The sequence below is a fragment of the Myxocyprinus asiaticus genome, chromosome 34 (genome assembly GCF_019703515.2).
Source record: "Myxocyprinus asiaticus isolate MX2 ecotype Aquarium Trade chromosome 34, UBuf_Myxa_2, whole genome shotgun sequence".
In the NCBI taxonomy this organism is placed as follows: domain Eukaryota; kingdom Metazoa; phylum Chordata; class Actinopteri; order Cypriniformes; family Catostomidae; genus Myxocyprinus; species Myxocyprinus asiaticus.
In genome coordinates, this window is record NC_059377.1 from 17,592,507 (window position 1) to 17,609,781 (window position 17,275).

The 17,275-nt window shown below is 37.2% G+C and overlaps 1 protein-coding gene across 2 annotated transcripts; it reads right to left on the bottom strand.

Annotated features, from left to right (window-relative positions):
- Positions 1–4,174: 4,174 nt before the first annotated feature.
- On the bottom strand, positions 4,175–16,698 carry LOC127424952 (antizyme inhibitor 1-like). 2 transcript variants are annotated; one of them, XM_051670530.1, is made up of 12 exons: positions 16,526–16,698; positions 15,323–15,466; positions 13,807–13,983; positions 7,844–8,017; positions 7,526–7,698; positions 7,279–7,407; positions 7,110–7,191; positions 6,929–7,003; positions 6,679–6,832; positions 6,346–6,461; positions 5,447–5,664; positions 4,175–5,316 (listed from the first exon to the last, which is right to left on the bottom strand). In XM_051670530.1, exons 3-12 carry the CDS (start codon positions 13,906–13,908, stop codon positions 5,241–5,243), a joined length of 1,299 nt encoding a protein of 432 aa, XP_051526490.1. In that variant the 5' UTR covers positions 13,909–13,983; positions 15,323–15,466; positions 16,526–16,698; the 3' UTR covers positions 4,175–5,240. The 2 variants fall into 2 exon arrangements, with proteins under 2 accessions (XP_051526490.1, XP_051526491.1); XM_051670531.1 differs by lacking the exon at positions 4,175–5,316 and having other exon boundaries at positions 5,495–5,695.
- Positions 16,699–17,275: the final 577 nt, after the last annotated feature.

The window sequence follows — 17,275 nt, forward strand, 5'->3', positions numbered from 1 at the left end:
CCGAGTTTCGCTGTATAGAAATTAAAGGGACAGTTCACCCTCATGCCGTCCCAGATGTGTATGACTTTCATTCTTCCGCTGAACACAAATGAAGATTTTAAGAGGAATATTTCAGCTCTGTAGGTCCTCACAATACAAGTGAATGATGGCCAGAACTTTGAAGGTTTAAAAAGCACATAAAGGCTGCATAAAGGTAATCCACATGACTTCACTGGTTAAATCCATCTCTTCTGAAGCGATATGATAGGTGTGGGTGAGAAACAGATAATTTTTAAGTCCTTTTTTTATCATTTTAAAATGTAAAAAGATTGTGAAAGTGGAGCTTGATAGTAAAAAATGACTTAAGAAATTATATTTCTCACCCACACCTATCATATCGCATCAGAAGATATGGATTTAACCACTGGAGTCCTATGGATTAAATTTATGCTGCCTTTGTGTGCTTTTTAAACCTTCAAAGTTCTGGCCATTATTCACTTGTATTGTGAGGACCTACAGAGCTAAAATATTCTTCTAAAATTCTTTGTGTTCAGCAGAAGAAAATCATCATCTGGGATGGCGTGAGGTGGAGAAAATTTTCATTTTTGAAAATATCTCTTTAACTCTTTCACTTGTCTTACAAAATTGTGCAATTTCTCTGTAGAACTGAGGCCTGTACTATGAAGCCGGTTTCATCGGCAAACCAGGTACGTTTTAGTTTAATTTGCCTCAACCCCAGGTTTTATAGGTACCAAGAAAGTTGGTCAGCTTTTAGCAGTGTTCATCGCCATAGCAACTTATGCTACACGGCTAACCTGTGGGCACACCCGGTTGCACTTTGGGGTTAGGGTTAAGCAGAGTAGGCCCCCTGTGTGGCCCATTGTGAGCCCGCAACATGCCAACAGTATGCCCACACTTTGGACCCGCAGTGGGACAGCCCAGACCCAGCCCAAAGTGTGGGCATGTTGTGGGCCCACAATGGGCCCCACTGGGTGCCCACTCTGCTTAGTGTGGGCAGCCCACACTCATCCCACACTTCTGGGCTGGCCCACTGTGGCCCAACCTGGGCCCCATAGTGTGGGGGCCACATGTGCCCCACATTTCACGCCAGTACCGGGGCCCGCAGTGGGCTGCCCACTGCTGTGATCAGCTGTGAGTTAAATAACATCTCTGATGCAATCAAGTCACTCCCCGCTGTCTCTTAAAGCACACCTTACAAATAAAATCTTAGAAATCCACAAAATCAACTCTTCATGATAAATTATTTATTTGAGAATTTAAATGTAGATTTTCAGCAGATAGAGTGTTGTATTTTATTTCAAATGTAATTGCTTTTCATTCATCATCTTTGAAAATATAAACATAATATATTAGGCTATATTATCTATAAAACAGCCAGTAAGATGGATTAATATGATACCTGCAAAAAATAATCGTTTTTAAAATATTAAAAGCTCAAGATTGCTATGGAAAGGGGTGAATGCCACCCAAACCCCTTCTTTCTTTCATGGACTCGAGATGAACATACAGTATTTTTCTTGAAGTTATAATAATATAAGCAATATAAGCAGTTCACAAATACGTCTTATTATTGCATACCTTTTTTGTGCATACAGTATTCCAAGTGCTCACTTTTAATTAATCAATAGTAGCCTTTTTTATGCTTTTTATTTTTGCATGTTTTTGAAAAAAACTTTTTTTTACTAAAGACAAATGTACAAATTGTACATCAAGAAAGAGAAATAAAATAAAAAACACGATGTTATTTTGAATGACCATATCAAATAACCATTCACAACATATTTGATAAATAACATGTGTAATTCATTCATTTACATGTTATATTTTATTTCAAATAAAGTGGAAAGAAAGTTAAGGCATCACCTCCTTTTTTTAAATATTAAACAAGATAGGATGTCATACCTCATATTTTAACTAATTTTGTTCAAAAATCAAGAATCTGAAGGAAACAATCTATCTAAATTAATTTATAATATTTTAAGCAAATCCCATTTATGTTCTCATTCCAGACTTTTATTATTAATTATAAATGTTATTTGGTATATTTCCTAAATTATTTCTCTCCATCTTTGAAACTGTGGGGGTTCTGGTTTAAACCAGTTTTTTGTAATCTGTTTCAAAGCTGCTATTCTGATTACCCTAAATATATTTTGTTCAGTTTGATTTCTTAAGGACAATGGCATTTTACCCAAAATAAGGTTTTATGGATGTATTTCTATTGTGCAGTTAAATATTAAATCATCCTGTCTGATCACTTCGTTCCAATAAGTTGTCAATTTGGAGCACTCCTATATTTAGACTGTAAGAAGCATTTTTTTCTCCACAATTTCTCCAACAATCACCTTTTACCATGCTATTGTATTTACTTTGAATAAAAGGTGTTATAAAAAAATCTCATTTGTATCTTCCAGGAATATTCCCTCCAAACACTGGATTGAGTAGTATGGAATGTATTATATTTCTTCCCAGTCTTGCTGACTAATTTTTATTTTTAATTCATCCTCCCACCTACATATAGTTTTATTCAGAGTGTCCTGTATATCTCTTTCAAGTGCACTCTTTAAAATTCCTAAAAATTTTTATTGGATTAGTTGTATTGGATGTATCAATTATATATAATTTATTAATGCATTTCCTTTTTTATTTCTTTAACTTCTGTTAATAAATATCTTCTTACCTGTAAATAATTAAATAATCGTGAATTTGAAAGCTCATAATTTTTTGCTAGGTTTGAAAAGGTATCCATTCCTTTATCAGTGAACAGTTGGTGATATATTTCAGACCTCTGTCTGCCCAAAACTTTAATGTATTATATAATCTATTTGGCATGAAATCAGGATCTTTAGCAATTTCTTGAAAAATACTATATCTTTCTTAATTTGACTATTTTTATTTTTTCTAACCAACTTCTAAAGTACAATTAATACAAATATTATCTATTAATTTAAATGTGTTGCTTTGTTTGGGTAGGAACAGGGATATACTAATATTCCCCCATTTGATAAATTTCCATCTTTCTCCATTTCACTTTAGATTCTTCATTCATTCAAATCAATATAGGTTAAATTTGGGCAGCTTTATAATAATGTATTACATTTGGGAATTCTAGTCCTCCAAGCCTTTTTGACAACTTAAGACTAATTCTAGGTTTCCTATTATTCCATATTTATTTAAAAATTGTCTAAAACACTTTTTGATATACTAACTGGTAGATTTTGAAAAAGGAAAATAAACTTAGGGAGAATATTCATAGTCTCTATTCGTTTTGTAATCAATAGTAGCCTATATTTATGTATAATAGTTTTGAATTATATATATATTTTCAATTCAAAGAAATATAAAAGCTTTTATATTTCGAAAATTAATAAGCCTGTGTGTTCTTGTTGTGGGCCTACATTAAATCACTTACGCATTGATATGCCAGCTGTTTTATATATATATATATATATATATATATATATATATATATATATATATATATATATATTATCACATTAAGAATTTGTTTGCAGCAGTCCTCTTGAGCTCTGCCGCTGTTTCTTCTTGTTGTGTAAATGTCTTTAATTGCTTCATAATTTTACAGTTATCCCTTGTACTGTGTAAATCGTGTTTTAATTCTTCATGATTTCATGCTGAACTCTTGAGCAGTGTAAATACATTTTATTTGTTTTAAAAACAATGTCTTGCGCAGTTTAAATGAATTTAAATTCCTAATCATCAGCTTTCAGCAGAGGTAAATCCCGCTGTCTCTCTCGCGAGAAGTGAATCGCGTTCTCTCACACGATTGGTTGTGCACTGCAAACGTCACTCATTCATGTGCACGAGCGCGTAATCTAACCTTAAAGTCAGAATCGAAGCCCGAGCTGACAAATTGATGAGCTGCATCATGGTACCAATTAAACCCGATTGGATTGTTTTGAGTTCATTCAGCAACCTTCATGGTACAGGCCTCCGCTCTAATAATGACGAAGATTTGAATACATATCATTTTTTTTTTTTTAAAACCACCTGTCAAACATTTATTTGGAGTAAAATATGTATCGTTTGAGAATTCGATAACTGTTCAATAACTCACTCATGGATGTTTTACTAAGCTTTCAAAAGTCTTGACATCTATCCTCTAAAATTCATTCACATTGATTTTTTGAGACACAAAAATGACTCAACAATAGTATTTGCTCAAAGAAATGTATTAAATTAATATTTTAATTACTTTTACAAGCACAATTTTACAGTCAAAAACAGGCAATGGTCCATTAGGTGTTTCAATTACCAAGGGGTGTGATTTTATAAAACAAATTGAGCTGATAAAATCAAAACCAGCCATTTAACTGTGCTAGTGCTAGAAACACAGGATGCATAACATGTAAATTTGCAATATACACCACTTGCAATTTTTACTTTAGTTTGAGAACTACTGCCTGGCATGGCCGCATTTTTTCTGATTGTGGTGAAACTTGTATTTTAGGTGAGTGTCATCACTGATGAAGCCATTATGTCTTGCAAGTTTTATAAAATATACCAATAGGAAAAACAATACAATAATTTAAATCTGCCTTCTAACGTCCATCTGGCAGAATGTTAAAATTCATTTGAGGGGCATCACACTAGAGACCATAGAGCACTATAGGAAATATATATCAACCTTTGAAAATACAGTCACGTGACGCACCACATGTAATGAGGAAACAATGATTTGGCAAGAGCAGCAATGCTCTTCTATAAAACCATGGAAAATTTGAAGAGAGAATTTGGACAGGATTGCTAAACCAATTACCACTTGCCCACATACTAAGGGTCATGGACTATTTGTGCATATACTACTCTATTGTAATTGAAATTATGCTTTTAACAAATGCATCATGTTTTACAGACAACTCATTTACAAGACTGTCAGTAGGTAATCTATATCTATGTATGTATACATAATAAAATTAAATTAGTCGAACATTTATGTAAACAGTGTTTGATTAAGAAACCCAAGAATTGGGTGCCATCTCCACCGTCATCCATTTTGTTGCATTTGTTGTTATTTCATATGGGGTTTTTTGTCATTCTTTATGGGTGATAAGGTAAGTGAGCCTTTTTGTAATTGTAAGAAACTGAGGTAATGATGTCAATCAATTAGTTTGCCCAATAACATGTCTGTTTTCTTCCCCACCAACACCATTATAATTTTTCCACCCATGACTGTTGGAATGTTGACATGCCAAGTGGTTAATGGACGGAGTTTGGCTCAGTTACAAGCCATACTGGACCAATGACAAGTTTTTCATGGTGTCGTCAAGAGCAATCCCAGCCTCCTGCATTTCAAACCTGAAGAAAACACATCATATTAGCATCACATTAATCCAAAACAACCTTTATCACAGCAACTCTTAAAACAAGAGAGACAAAAAGTCAACCAAAAAGCACAAAAGGTCAAATTCAATGTAGCTGCAACTACCAGTCATCTGTGGAGATGGTGTAATACACAGGTGGTTGGTCTGTGTCACTGAGGGTTGCTGGCCCCTCCTGACCGCTGGCACCTATGTTGCTGAAAATGAGCCAGTCCCCAACGGAGAGCTCCGGGAGGAGACAATGCTCCACCACCTGGTCCAGAGCGTCACATGAAGGACCCCACAAACTGCTAGGGAACACTGGCTTGTCTAGTGTGAGTGACATCTGGGAAAAAAAAAAAAAGCACAATATCCACCTTTTAAGGTGCATTTAGTACATTTTTAGCTGGCTCTTACGTGTTCCACTAGAACCAGTGGTTTTAGAATTTATACTGACACCTATCTTCATGGATGCACAAAGTTTGCTCAATAACTGCTGCCGCTTCACACCAAGATGACTGTTTATCTTCTGTTTTGTTACATCAATACCATCACTCTGAACTACACTGTTGACTTGGGCTCCGTTGTTGTCTGTAGAAAGTATATTGTGTTTGTTATTTTGTTTGGTTCGCTTGTTTTGTTTACATATACTTTTATGTTTGGACATTGGCTGAAAGTGCTATATAAAGGTAAAAATATTTTTATTATTGTCAGTGGTTGTAACCCGGTCAATTGCATGACACAGTTTGTCATGTGTTGTCACAATGCATCTCCCATGAGGGGGTGACCCGCCAAAGGCAAGATTAAACAGCTTTAATTGAGAAACTGACATGACTGGAGTCTTCATCTAATGTGAGTGTGCATCATTTTAAACAGATTTCTAAAAAGTGCTATTCATGTTTTTATGTGTAAATCTTTCTTAATTAGCAAAAACTTAGACTGCACCCTTAAATACTTCACCTCAATACTACTGTAACCCGTCAAATTGTATAAGTATTGTTCATGGTGGTACATGTGTGTTATTTACCTTGGGCACAGAGGGTGCTGTGATTATATTTCCAAACAACTTCCCCACAAAAGATCCATAAACACCATCATTCATATAATACAGAAATTCTGGCTCGTCATTTAGGGTCAGCTCATCTGAAAGTGCAAAAGATACATTAAGAAAATAAGTTAACGGCAGAGAAAGTGCCACTTCAACACTTTATATAAAGTATAAGAGCCCCTTTTACACCTGAAGCTCAACTACAGAAAAAAAAAAAAAAAAAAATCTTAAATGCACTGCAAGACATTGTATACAAAAATGGGATGGGAGAGGACCATCTAAAGAGCAGAAATAAAATAGAATGGTACTCACCATGAAGGTCCTGGTATACTGCTTTCTTGCCAATAACATTGACAGCCAGGGTGAAGGAGGAATACACATAGAAATTTCCTGGTTCAGCAATCACGTTCACTCCAGACACAGAGGGGAAATAGGCCTCCAGGAGTGGTCTGACATTAGAATGTATCTGAAAAAACACACACAAAAGAAGAAATGCTTTTTTTCGAGAAACGAGTTTTGTCAATATTCCATATTCAAAAAGAGTAAAACAAATGAAACATACCTGTTTCAACTGAAACTCAGTACCACTGAATCCACCACCAATATCCAGGATCTTCATGTCGAAGCCTAGTTCCTTCTGTGGAATGACACAAGGAAGACTCAGCATATTTAAATTCCTTAAAGAATTACAATTCTCTTATGATTAGATTCTGGCAGTATAACGTCAATTTATACCCACTCACCCCCATGTCAAAGATGCAGCGAGCGTCTGACAGTGCATGGGTGTACGCCTGGGGATCTCTGCATGAAACCGGTACCTGGAACCTGCAGAAACAGCAGCACATCTTAAAACTCTTAAAAGGATATAGTGAATTATAGATTTTATGTTGACCCTGAAATCCCTTCACTTACGTGACTCCAACCACATCTACGCTCAACTCCTTGGCCATTTCCAAAAGGTGCTTGCAGCCCTTCAGGGAGCAACCAATGGTCACACTTACCTCTTCCACCTGTGCTTCAGTAAACACTTGCAACAAAAGCCTGTTAATCAAGACAAGTGTATAAAGAGAATGACGAATATTCTTCTTACTTTATTTTCACCCTACAAATGGTGCATTAAAAATGGTAAACATAATCTCAAATTGTTTTTAGCACTTACTTGGCTTCAGGATGGGCGCGGGCAATTTTGCGAAGCTCTACCTCATTTTCACATACCAGATAGTTAATGCCATTCTTGGCCGCATGTTTAATGAGTGAGAGCTGCTTGCAAACTCCAGACAGGATGATATTCTCAGGAGGGACATTATGATCGAGTACCAAGGTGGTTTCAGCCTGAAAAAAGTTAATAATTTTCTATAAGACAATGCACCACAAAATCCAAGGGACTCTTCAAGATCGGTGTTTACAGATGTCTCGAATGTCTGCAAGAACATCAGTGAAGAAGGAAATAGCAAAATAGGTCAATTTAAGTCCATACCTTATTTGCACAGACAAAACCAACACCAAGTGCAGACAGGACTTCAATGACTACAGGGCTGCCGTTACAACTGACTGGGTAGAAGGGTCGAATGAGGGGATTGGTAGTCTTCCACAGAACATGCTGTCGCATTAGGGCCCCAAGGTTGGCCACAACAAATGCATTCTTTTCAGCCTGAGGAACAAATTGAATGAACAATGCGATATACCAGCAACAGACTTTCATAACGAGATTTGACATTAAGGCTGGGTATTGCTATAGATTTTCCGGATTTGATTCTGATTCACAAGCTCTCGATTAGTTTCGATTCGATTCTGATATTGATGCATATGGGTATACTTCAGTTATAAATGTTCATTTTGCTAACATATGAAATAAATTATTTTAAAGCTAATACTGTTAATTATATATGGGACCTTGTAACTAGGTACTTTATGAAAATATTAATTTTACCAATATAATTTTTTTTTCTTCATTTTGATCACATTTTAGCTTTTTTTTATTATTATATACAAATCCATGTATTCCATCTACTCACCTTATGCACCAGAGAAACTAGCACGTAGCCATCTTGAAAATTGTATCTTTGAACTTCTAGTCTAGTGTTTTCTATATTGATACTTATGGTGTTGATTTCAAAGTGTAATTAGCTAGCGAAGTGGATTTACAGGTTGTAGAGTTGCCAAAAGTTATCATGAGTATTTTAAAGTGTTGTTGGATGTCATAACAACTGGAAGTAGAGGGGGGATATTTTAAAACAAAATTACTTCATTCATAAATCTACAAGATCCTACCTTCACGCAGTGGATGGACTGACAACACAAAGTCATTAAAATATCTCTGTACGACACTTCTGGCCATCTTCTCGTGTCAGTCACCCTTCATGTTACAGTTAAGGAGAGTAAAACTATATTTATTAGGGATGGCACGATCCTATACCTGGATAGGTATTGGCTCCGATACTGACGTTTTTAGACGGATCGGGTATTGGTCCAACGAGCCCGATCCAAATCCGATACTGTGTGTTAGTTAGGGTTGGGAATCATAAGGAATTTAACGATTCCGTTTCCGATTCCTCTTAACGATTCCGGTTCCAGTAATTCTTTTTTTTTTTTTTTTTTAAGAATTACTTAGAAATGCAATTCTTATTGCATTTAATACCCTCTGCTGTCTGTTACCAAATAATGAGATCATTTCAAATTTGTACAGAGCAGATATAACAAATCAGAAATACATTTAATACAGTTCTTGTAAAAGGTGTATTTGCAGACTTTTTAAAAACATAAATTCAATCCAATAATAGATCCTTACTCTATTTTAAATAAAGAAATCTAAACCAACACGAAATGGCATATTAATTAATTTCTTATTTTATAAAATTCCTCTTATTCCAACAAAACTTATGTATCTTTAATTATACATTGCCATATGAACAACCAGTCAATAACTGCACTGCTTGATTTAATAGAGACACAGGTCATCATTAAATAAACAATAACAGTTCCAGAGACTGTTATGTAGCCTAATGATGTACTTCAGGCATGTGAGACTTTAACAGTTCTTATTTAATTTTGAGCTGGACATTCATAACTTGCACATCAGTATAAGATTACTTGTATACTGGAAGCGCTGTAGATTCAAAAGAACCGGCTCATTAGAATGGTTCTTTCGGGAATCAGAAGCGCATATGTTTCACACTGTAAAAAGAGCCGGCTCCAGACTCGTTCGATCGGGAATTAAATACACTGGTAGGAGTCAGTAGAGGGCAGCACTGCTGGAAACACTGTCAGAGTATCTGAGGACGGTGTTCAAAAAGGTTGCACACTGGAGAACCGTTAACTGAACCGAAAGTCATGAAGATCATACGATTCTAGTATTTTTTTAAAGAATGGAACTGGATCTCAGTTCCCAACCCCAGTGTTAATCATGTTCTTTTCTTTCACGCTCCAAAAATGACATAAACACCATTAAAGTAGTTCATATGACTCATGCATTTTACTCAAAGCAACTTGAAGATGTGTGATAGCTCTGTGTATCACAAAAGGCTGTGTTTAATAAGTGAATATATAAAATGCACGCACAGTGCCAGCACGTTATTAAATGGTGCTGCTGTGAGACACACTCGCAAACAACATTTCAGATGCAGATGCTCAATAGTTCAGCATTTTACCAGAATTTGAATAAGAAGTGAACTTGTCTGTGAACTTTCTGTGAACTTGCCTACAAACAAACACATACAGGACTTCCTGGAGAGTTCTGAATGTCAAAATAAAAGCCAGAGGGTTTTAAAGTTAAAGGTGCATGATTGAGATATATTACTGTTCTATTTAAAATTCTAAAAGTAAATAATAATAGTAACTAGTAAAGTTTGAAGACAAACTTTATGTTGGCTTGACAAAGCCTTGTCTGAAAGTTTAAAATAGTTTGAAGAGTTGGAAGTTTGAAGGTCTTACAGTCAGACAGACAGAAGGAACATCATACAGCCAGCTGCAAGAAGTCCTACACAACCCTACCCCTTGCTTGTTTTTCTGAATGGATAATTGGTAGCTAGGGTAACCCCATTTGGTTACTAGGCAGTTACCAAGGTGATACTGAAAAGGCTACTTGCCATCCTGAGTGAAATAAGTCAACCGGAAGTCTATGATGTTCTGGTACAGAGATATGTGATTTGTTACTTGGTTGCTAGGGTAACCCCATCTGGTTGCTAGGCAGTTACCAAGTTGATACTTAACATGGCTCCTGCCATGCTGAGTGAAAAAAGTCAACCCGGAAGTCTCTACGATGTTCTGGTGCAGAGATGTGTGATTTGTTACTTGGTTGCTAGGGTAACCTTATCTCATTGCTAGGCAGTTACCAAGGTGATACTATTCAAGGCTCCTTGCCACCCTGAGTGAAATAACCCGGAAGTCTCTACGATGTTCTGGTGCAGAGATATTTGATTTGTTACTTAGTTGCTAGCGTAACCTCATCTGGTTACTAGGCAGTTACCAAGGTGATATTTAACATGGCTCCTTGCCATCCTAAGTGAAATAAGTCAACCCGGAAGTCTCTACGATGTTCTGGTGCAGAGATATGTGATTTGTTACTTGGTTGCTAGGGTAACCCCATCTGGTTGCTAAGCAGTTACTAGGGTGATATTTATCTAGGCTCCTTGCCATCCTGAGTGAAATAAGTCAACCCGGAAGTCTCTACGATGTTCTGGTGCAGAGATATGTGATTTGTCACTTGGTTGCAAGCGTAAGCCCATGTGGTTGCTAGGCAGTTGCCAGTGTGATACCAAGAAGGCTGCTTGTTTTTCGGAGTCATACAAGCCAACAATGAAGTTTCTATGACATTCTGATCCTGAGATACCCATCTAAGTGATTTTAAATGGAAGTCAATGGGATTTGGTTGCTAGGGTGCTAGGACGTGGCTAAGTAGTTTCCATGATGATACTTGAAGACTGATTGCTCACCCAATTCAAACAAGCCAACTCTCATGTCTGTACGACATTCTGATCAGGAGATATCCATCTAAGCCATTTTGAATGGCAGTCAATGGGTTTTGGTTGCTAGGGTACACTAAATGGTTGCTAGGCTGTATGCAGTTGCTAGGGTGTTAAAGTGATGGAGTGAAAGAAAGAATAAAGAGAGTGATGGAAAGATAAAAAAAGAGAGTGATGGAGTGATAGATAGAAAGTATGAGTGGTGGAGTGATAGGAAGTAAATTGAATCCTCTAAAGGAGTTATTACTGGGAAATGTTTTCACACCTTGAATGGGAGTAAATTTAAAATCAGTCCTGTTCGGAAGCCCGATATGGGAATACCGGAAGTCCGATCAGTTAGAAAAGATACAGCAACAAACTTCAGAACAGTCCCAAGGTCTGTGGCGAGTTTGGTGGTTGTAGCTTTAGAATTGCCAAGCACTCACCCTCCAAAGGACACTCTGTCATGCTTCAAGGGCTGAGCAAGCGCTCATTTATTAGAGTAGCAGTGTATGTGTGATTCCCGGCGTGCTGCAAAAAAGATCAGCCCTGATTCTAGGCACGAACGGCCGATCACAGATTTAAGACGAATATCGGCCGATTGCAATCGGTGCACCCCTAATTTAAAGTGACAGAAAAACACCTCACTAGCATTTTTTTACATAGTAGAGGGGTGGTGTAGATTCACACCAACTCTTGGTTAAAATACTTCTTTGTGCTCCCACACGTAATTTGTTTTGATTGACTCTTCTCAGTAGCTTCAATGAAAATCGAGGTTAAGAGACAAAACACGGAAGCGCTGAAAAGGGGCGGGGCTGAATAAGGTGAATAAATAATATATTATAATTAGGGATATTCTGATACCATTTTTTTGAGAATGAGCACAAGTACCGATACTTTTTTTATTAGTAATCGCCGACACTTTTTTCTGAACTCAATATCAGCAGTTTATTTAAATTTTATCATCAAAATTGTGTTTAAATAAAACTTTAATCAAATGAAAGTATAACAATTAGTTTTCAACATAATATTGTATTATTTTTTATCAAATGAAGTGCTTATATACAAAACCTCACAGCACAATCCTAAATACAACATAGGAGTTATTTTTGTCAAATAAAGTGCTGTATAACAGAGCATCACAGATGTGAGATATTGCTTAAATATAATACATTTACTACTAATTTATTATTATTAGTAGTAACAGTAGTAGTAGTAGTATAACAGTGCATATTACATAACAATATAGTAGTGATCTAATTCTGTCATACTTTTTTCATTTAAATTGAGCTTTTATTTTGGCAGAGCTTTTATTTTGAAGTGTTTCTGTGTTGTTAAACCACGTAGCTCTGACCTAATGATGGCAGATTCCCAATCCGGAAAAGCAGGTCGTGACGCGAATCACAATAATTATTAAACTGCAAAAGGCTACTATATAAATAAATAAATAAATATGTAGTCTGTATATGAAAAGTGAATTAGCGCTCTGTCTGCTGTCATCTGCTTCAAACAGAGCATGCAATGCTCATAATAGTGTTTTCCGTGTATGAGTCAAGGATCTCTAAAGGTATGAGCAGTTTGTGTCTCTATGCCTGCACAACACCGGCTCCACACATTTACAAGCACTCACATTTAAAACGCTGCACATGCAAACAATCTATTTATCTCATTATATCACAGTTTTTGCTGTTAAATAATCTCACTAGGATATGACGTGATTTTAATCTGTGCGTTGAATGTTTACGTAATGACATTCGTAAGCCAGATGGTATCGGTTTTTGGTATTGGACCATTTTTATGAGTACGAGTACAAGTACATGAGTGTGGCATTGGTGCATCCCTAATTATAATGCATATATTGTAACGTTTATTTTTATGGCAATATTTACAAATAGTTACATTGATTTGTAGAACACGTGCTAAAAACCAGTACTGTCTCTTTAATAAAACCGGCAGTTCTGTAAAGAGCATCTGTAAATGAGCACGTATTAATGAGAGAGGACTTCTTTACCTCATCCGTGCTATTCGTGATAATTCAATGTTTTGTTGTTTTTGATCAACAATTTACTGTAAAAAACAGAAATGTTATTAAAAGGAGACATTATTCAATGACAAATGGATTGCATGGATCTCGTCTTTGGACACATTACACAGAAAGAGTCAAACCAAACTTTTTCTCTCAACACACAGAAAAAGAATGCTGAACATCTTCGCTAATATACTACTCAACTACTGATGAGTGAAATCTGAACATTTTCCATCCAGTGGCTAATCAGACATTCTTAGTCGCATATTGACAAAATTTGGACTCATATGCGAGTGATTTACTCGCATTGTAGAGAGTTGCGCAAATAGTAAAAGATTGATATTGAGATTTAAGTATCAATATCGAGATTACGATGCATCGGAAAACCAATATTTTTACCCAGTCCTATTTGACATTCCATGTAGACTACTTGGGGATGGAATGTAATCCAGACTGTTCCAACACATCTCTCACCAGATTTTGTTCATAGATGTGGCTGTCGACGACATCTTCAATGGTCCTTCCTCCCTCAATTACTTCAATTATGTAGTTTGGTGCATCAACGAATCCTTTCATCTCAACCGTATTCCGCAAATCCGACAATCATAGAGAGTTTACTGAGCCGCTGGGGTATTCTGGTTATGCAACAAACTGTTTGGAGAAACATAAAAAACATGATCGTTTTAAAACACAACATTTCATGAATAACATGACACTTTCAGATGAAACTTTCTGTAAAGGCGGACAACCACATCACCAACCCACATATTTCAAAACACTGGTGTTCTACAAGCAACCACTTAACAGGAAGAAATTGAGGAAATCGTAAGCTTTGTAAGACTGACATTGTTCCATTTTTTGCTTATCGGACGTGTTTCGACAGAGGCCGAAAGGCTTATTGGTAAAACAAGCAGACAAAACCAACCACAAAACTAGAGTCCAGCTCAGTATGTTTAGAAATAACAACAACACACAGGCTTTAAGAATCTGGGCTATTGGGGGGGGGGGCTTGGTAGCTCAGCAAGTAAAGATGCTGACTACCACACCTGGAGTCGCAAGTTCGAACCCAGGGCGTGCTGAGTGACTCCAGTCAGGCTTCTTAAGCAACCAATTGGCCCGGTTTCTAGGGTGGGTAGAGTCACATTGGGTTAAACTCCTCGTGGTCGCTATAATGTGGTTCTCGCTCTCGGTGGGGCACGTGGTGAGTTGAGCGTGGATATCGCGGAGAATAGCGTGAAGCCTCCACATGCTCTAGGTCTCCACGGTAACACGCTCAACAAGCCACGTGATAAGATGCACGGATTGACTGTCTCAGACGTGGAGGCAACTGAGATTTGTCCTCTGCCACCCGGATTGAGGCGAGTCACTACACCACCACGAGGGCCTAGAGCACATTGGGAGTTGGGCATGCCAAATTGGGGAGAAAATCCCCCCACAAAAATAATACTAATAAAAAAAACAATAATCTGGGCTATTTTTTTAATTTTCTCCCCTTGTAGACATAGCGCGTGTGGAGGCTTCACGCTATTATCCGTGGCATCTACACACAACTCACCACGCGCCCCACTGAGAGAGAGAACCACATTATAGCGACTACTCTACCCTCCCTAGCAACTGGCCAATTTGGTTGCTTAGGAGACCTGGTTGGAGTCACTCAGCACGCCCTGGATTTGAACCTGTTACTCCAGGGGTGGTAGTCAGCATCTTTACTTGCTGAGCTACCCAGGCCCCCCAAATCTGGGAAATATTTTATTTCACTCAGACCCTATCAAGATAAATCCCTGTAGCTCTGAAGCACAATGGAGCGTTTGATGGTATTACCAAAGGATTTGTGCTGTCCAACCGGGGGACAGAGGTGTTACCTATAAGCTACCCATGGTGTTATGTAAATCCATAAACAATCCACCACAGTGTGTTGCAGCATTAATTTATTAATCAATGCTTAATGGGTAAGGTATCTAGTATTTAGGGTCAGAGTGTTGCTACTCACATGGACGACGTGGGAGATGGTCCTCTCCCGCTATCAACTAGGATCCCAAGGCGGCTCAGCGTTGAAGTCAAACTGCTCGCGGTAGAGTGCCTCCCCTAGTCCTTCTGGATAACGCTTATACACTTGCAGAGAGATTGGGGAGCCCTGTGGAGACAGAAATACAGATATATTTTAAAATATTTGTTAAAAGAGCTGCTGCTTGGTTAAAATAAACTATAATACAACAACAAAAATTGTTGTAGAACCAGTGAGTACTCTTTTGATACAGCATAACTTTTACAGGTAGGAAAGCAACAAGTTCTCAAGGAAGCATTACATTTGTTTTGCAATATTTCATTTGTAGGCTTTATCAAATAACTGCATTTACTGTTGTACTTTGTACCTGACTAGTTATGCAGACCTGGGTGATCAGTTACCTTAGAACTGTTCTCATTTTTTGAGCATTAAATAACACTGTCTTATCTTGCTCTCCACATTTAGGATCAATAAATGAAGTAACTTGTGTTTCTGTTGAACATTTATCAGAGGTCATGGTGTTTCTTCATGTACAACATACTGTGTCACTGTCATATGTTTGATAGATGCTCCTTTTGCCATGCTAATTTGTCAACAAATTGTTTTATTTGTAGAGTTCATTGATTAACTGTGATAAAGATAGCTTAAAACGGCATGACGTTGGCTGTTTTGGTAATATAACGTTATTAATGTATAATAAACGTTGTGTAAGGGATCTGTGTCTTGCCATGATGCTATGTTTTACCAATACAAATGTTTAACAAGAACAACAAAGACCTCAAACACACTGTTAGTATAGTCTATTTAGTGAACACACATAAGAATGTCCCATTCTTTGTTTGAACGAAGTTAAACAACACATATTTTTTACAATAATTAACATTGTCATGGTTTGCTCGTCATTTAACGTAAGCGTCTGGGTTGGTCCACTGATTCAGCTACTAACTATGTATCCAACTACACCCGTTACGCTTCGAATAACTACAGATTACTACAGGTTTACATTATTAAAGACCTATAGTTATCATAACTTGTTGTTTTCAAAGTACATTTCTCGTCGTCCTTCACGAAGCACGTTGCCCGTGTTACAAGCGCTACTACTACAACAAGCAACCAACCGCCATGTTGTGTGTCACGGGCTCAACACAGTGATCGGAGACACAAAACAACAACAACTGCTGAACTTACGTGAGATAACGGCTTGAATGATTTGGAAGATCGTCTTCTCTTTTTCGGCGGAATTTTTAAAGAGTGGTGGGGACACAGATAGAAGAAAGAAAAGCGGCGGTATGTGCCATATGCTTGAATGAGGAACGCTCGGTCGACGAACACTGGATCACCGCTGACAGTCTCAAACAGAAATGGTTGGTGAAGGAAGGCGGGAGCGCTGTGAAATAACAAGGGGTGGAGCGCCTACGTTCAAATCCTAGTACGGTGAAGGCTTGTCTTATGAATATTAATTAGGGTACATGACTGAACTCTGATTAATATTCATGATCTAAATGTGCGGTTTAGTGGGCGTGGACAAATGTACTCTTGAGAGAATGATGTTCTTCATTACAAAATTCCTTCTTGTGAACAACGCTCTTCTGAACATGTATGGGCCAAGGTTTGTACTGTTTGTACCATTTGTTAAATTGGCAAATATCCCCCTCCATTTTCTTTAGTTATTTCATCTTAAAGGGATAGTTCACCCAAAATGAAAATTCAGTCATGGTTTACTCACCCCTGTGTTGTTTTTAACACCATATGACTTTCTATCTTTTTCTTAACACAAAGGGAGAAATCGTAAAAAAAAAAAAATAATTGTGCTCAGTGATGTCATACAATCAGTTTATGGTGACCTCTTCAAGCTTCAAAATAACAAAAAAGTATAATAAATAATTAAATGATGCTCATGATTGTTTTAAAAGCATATGATAAGGTTTGGAGAGAAAC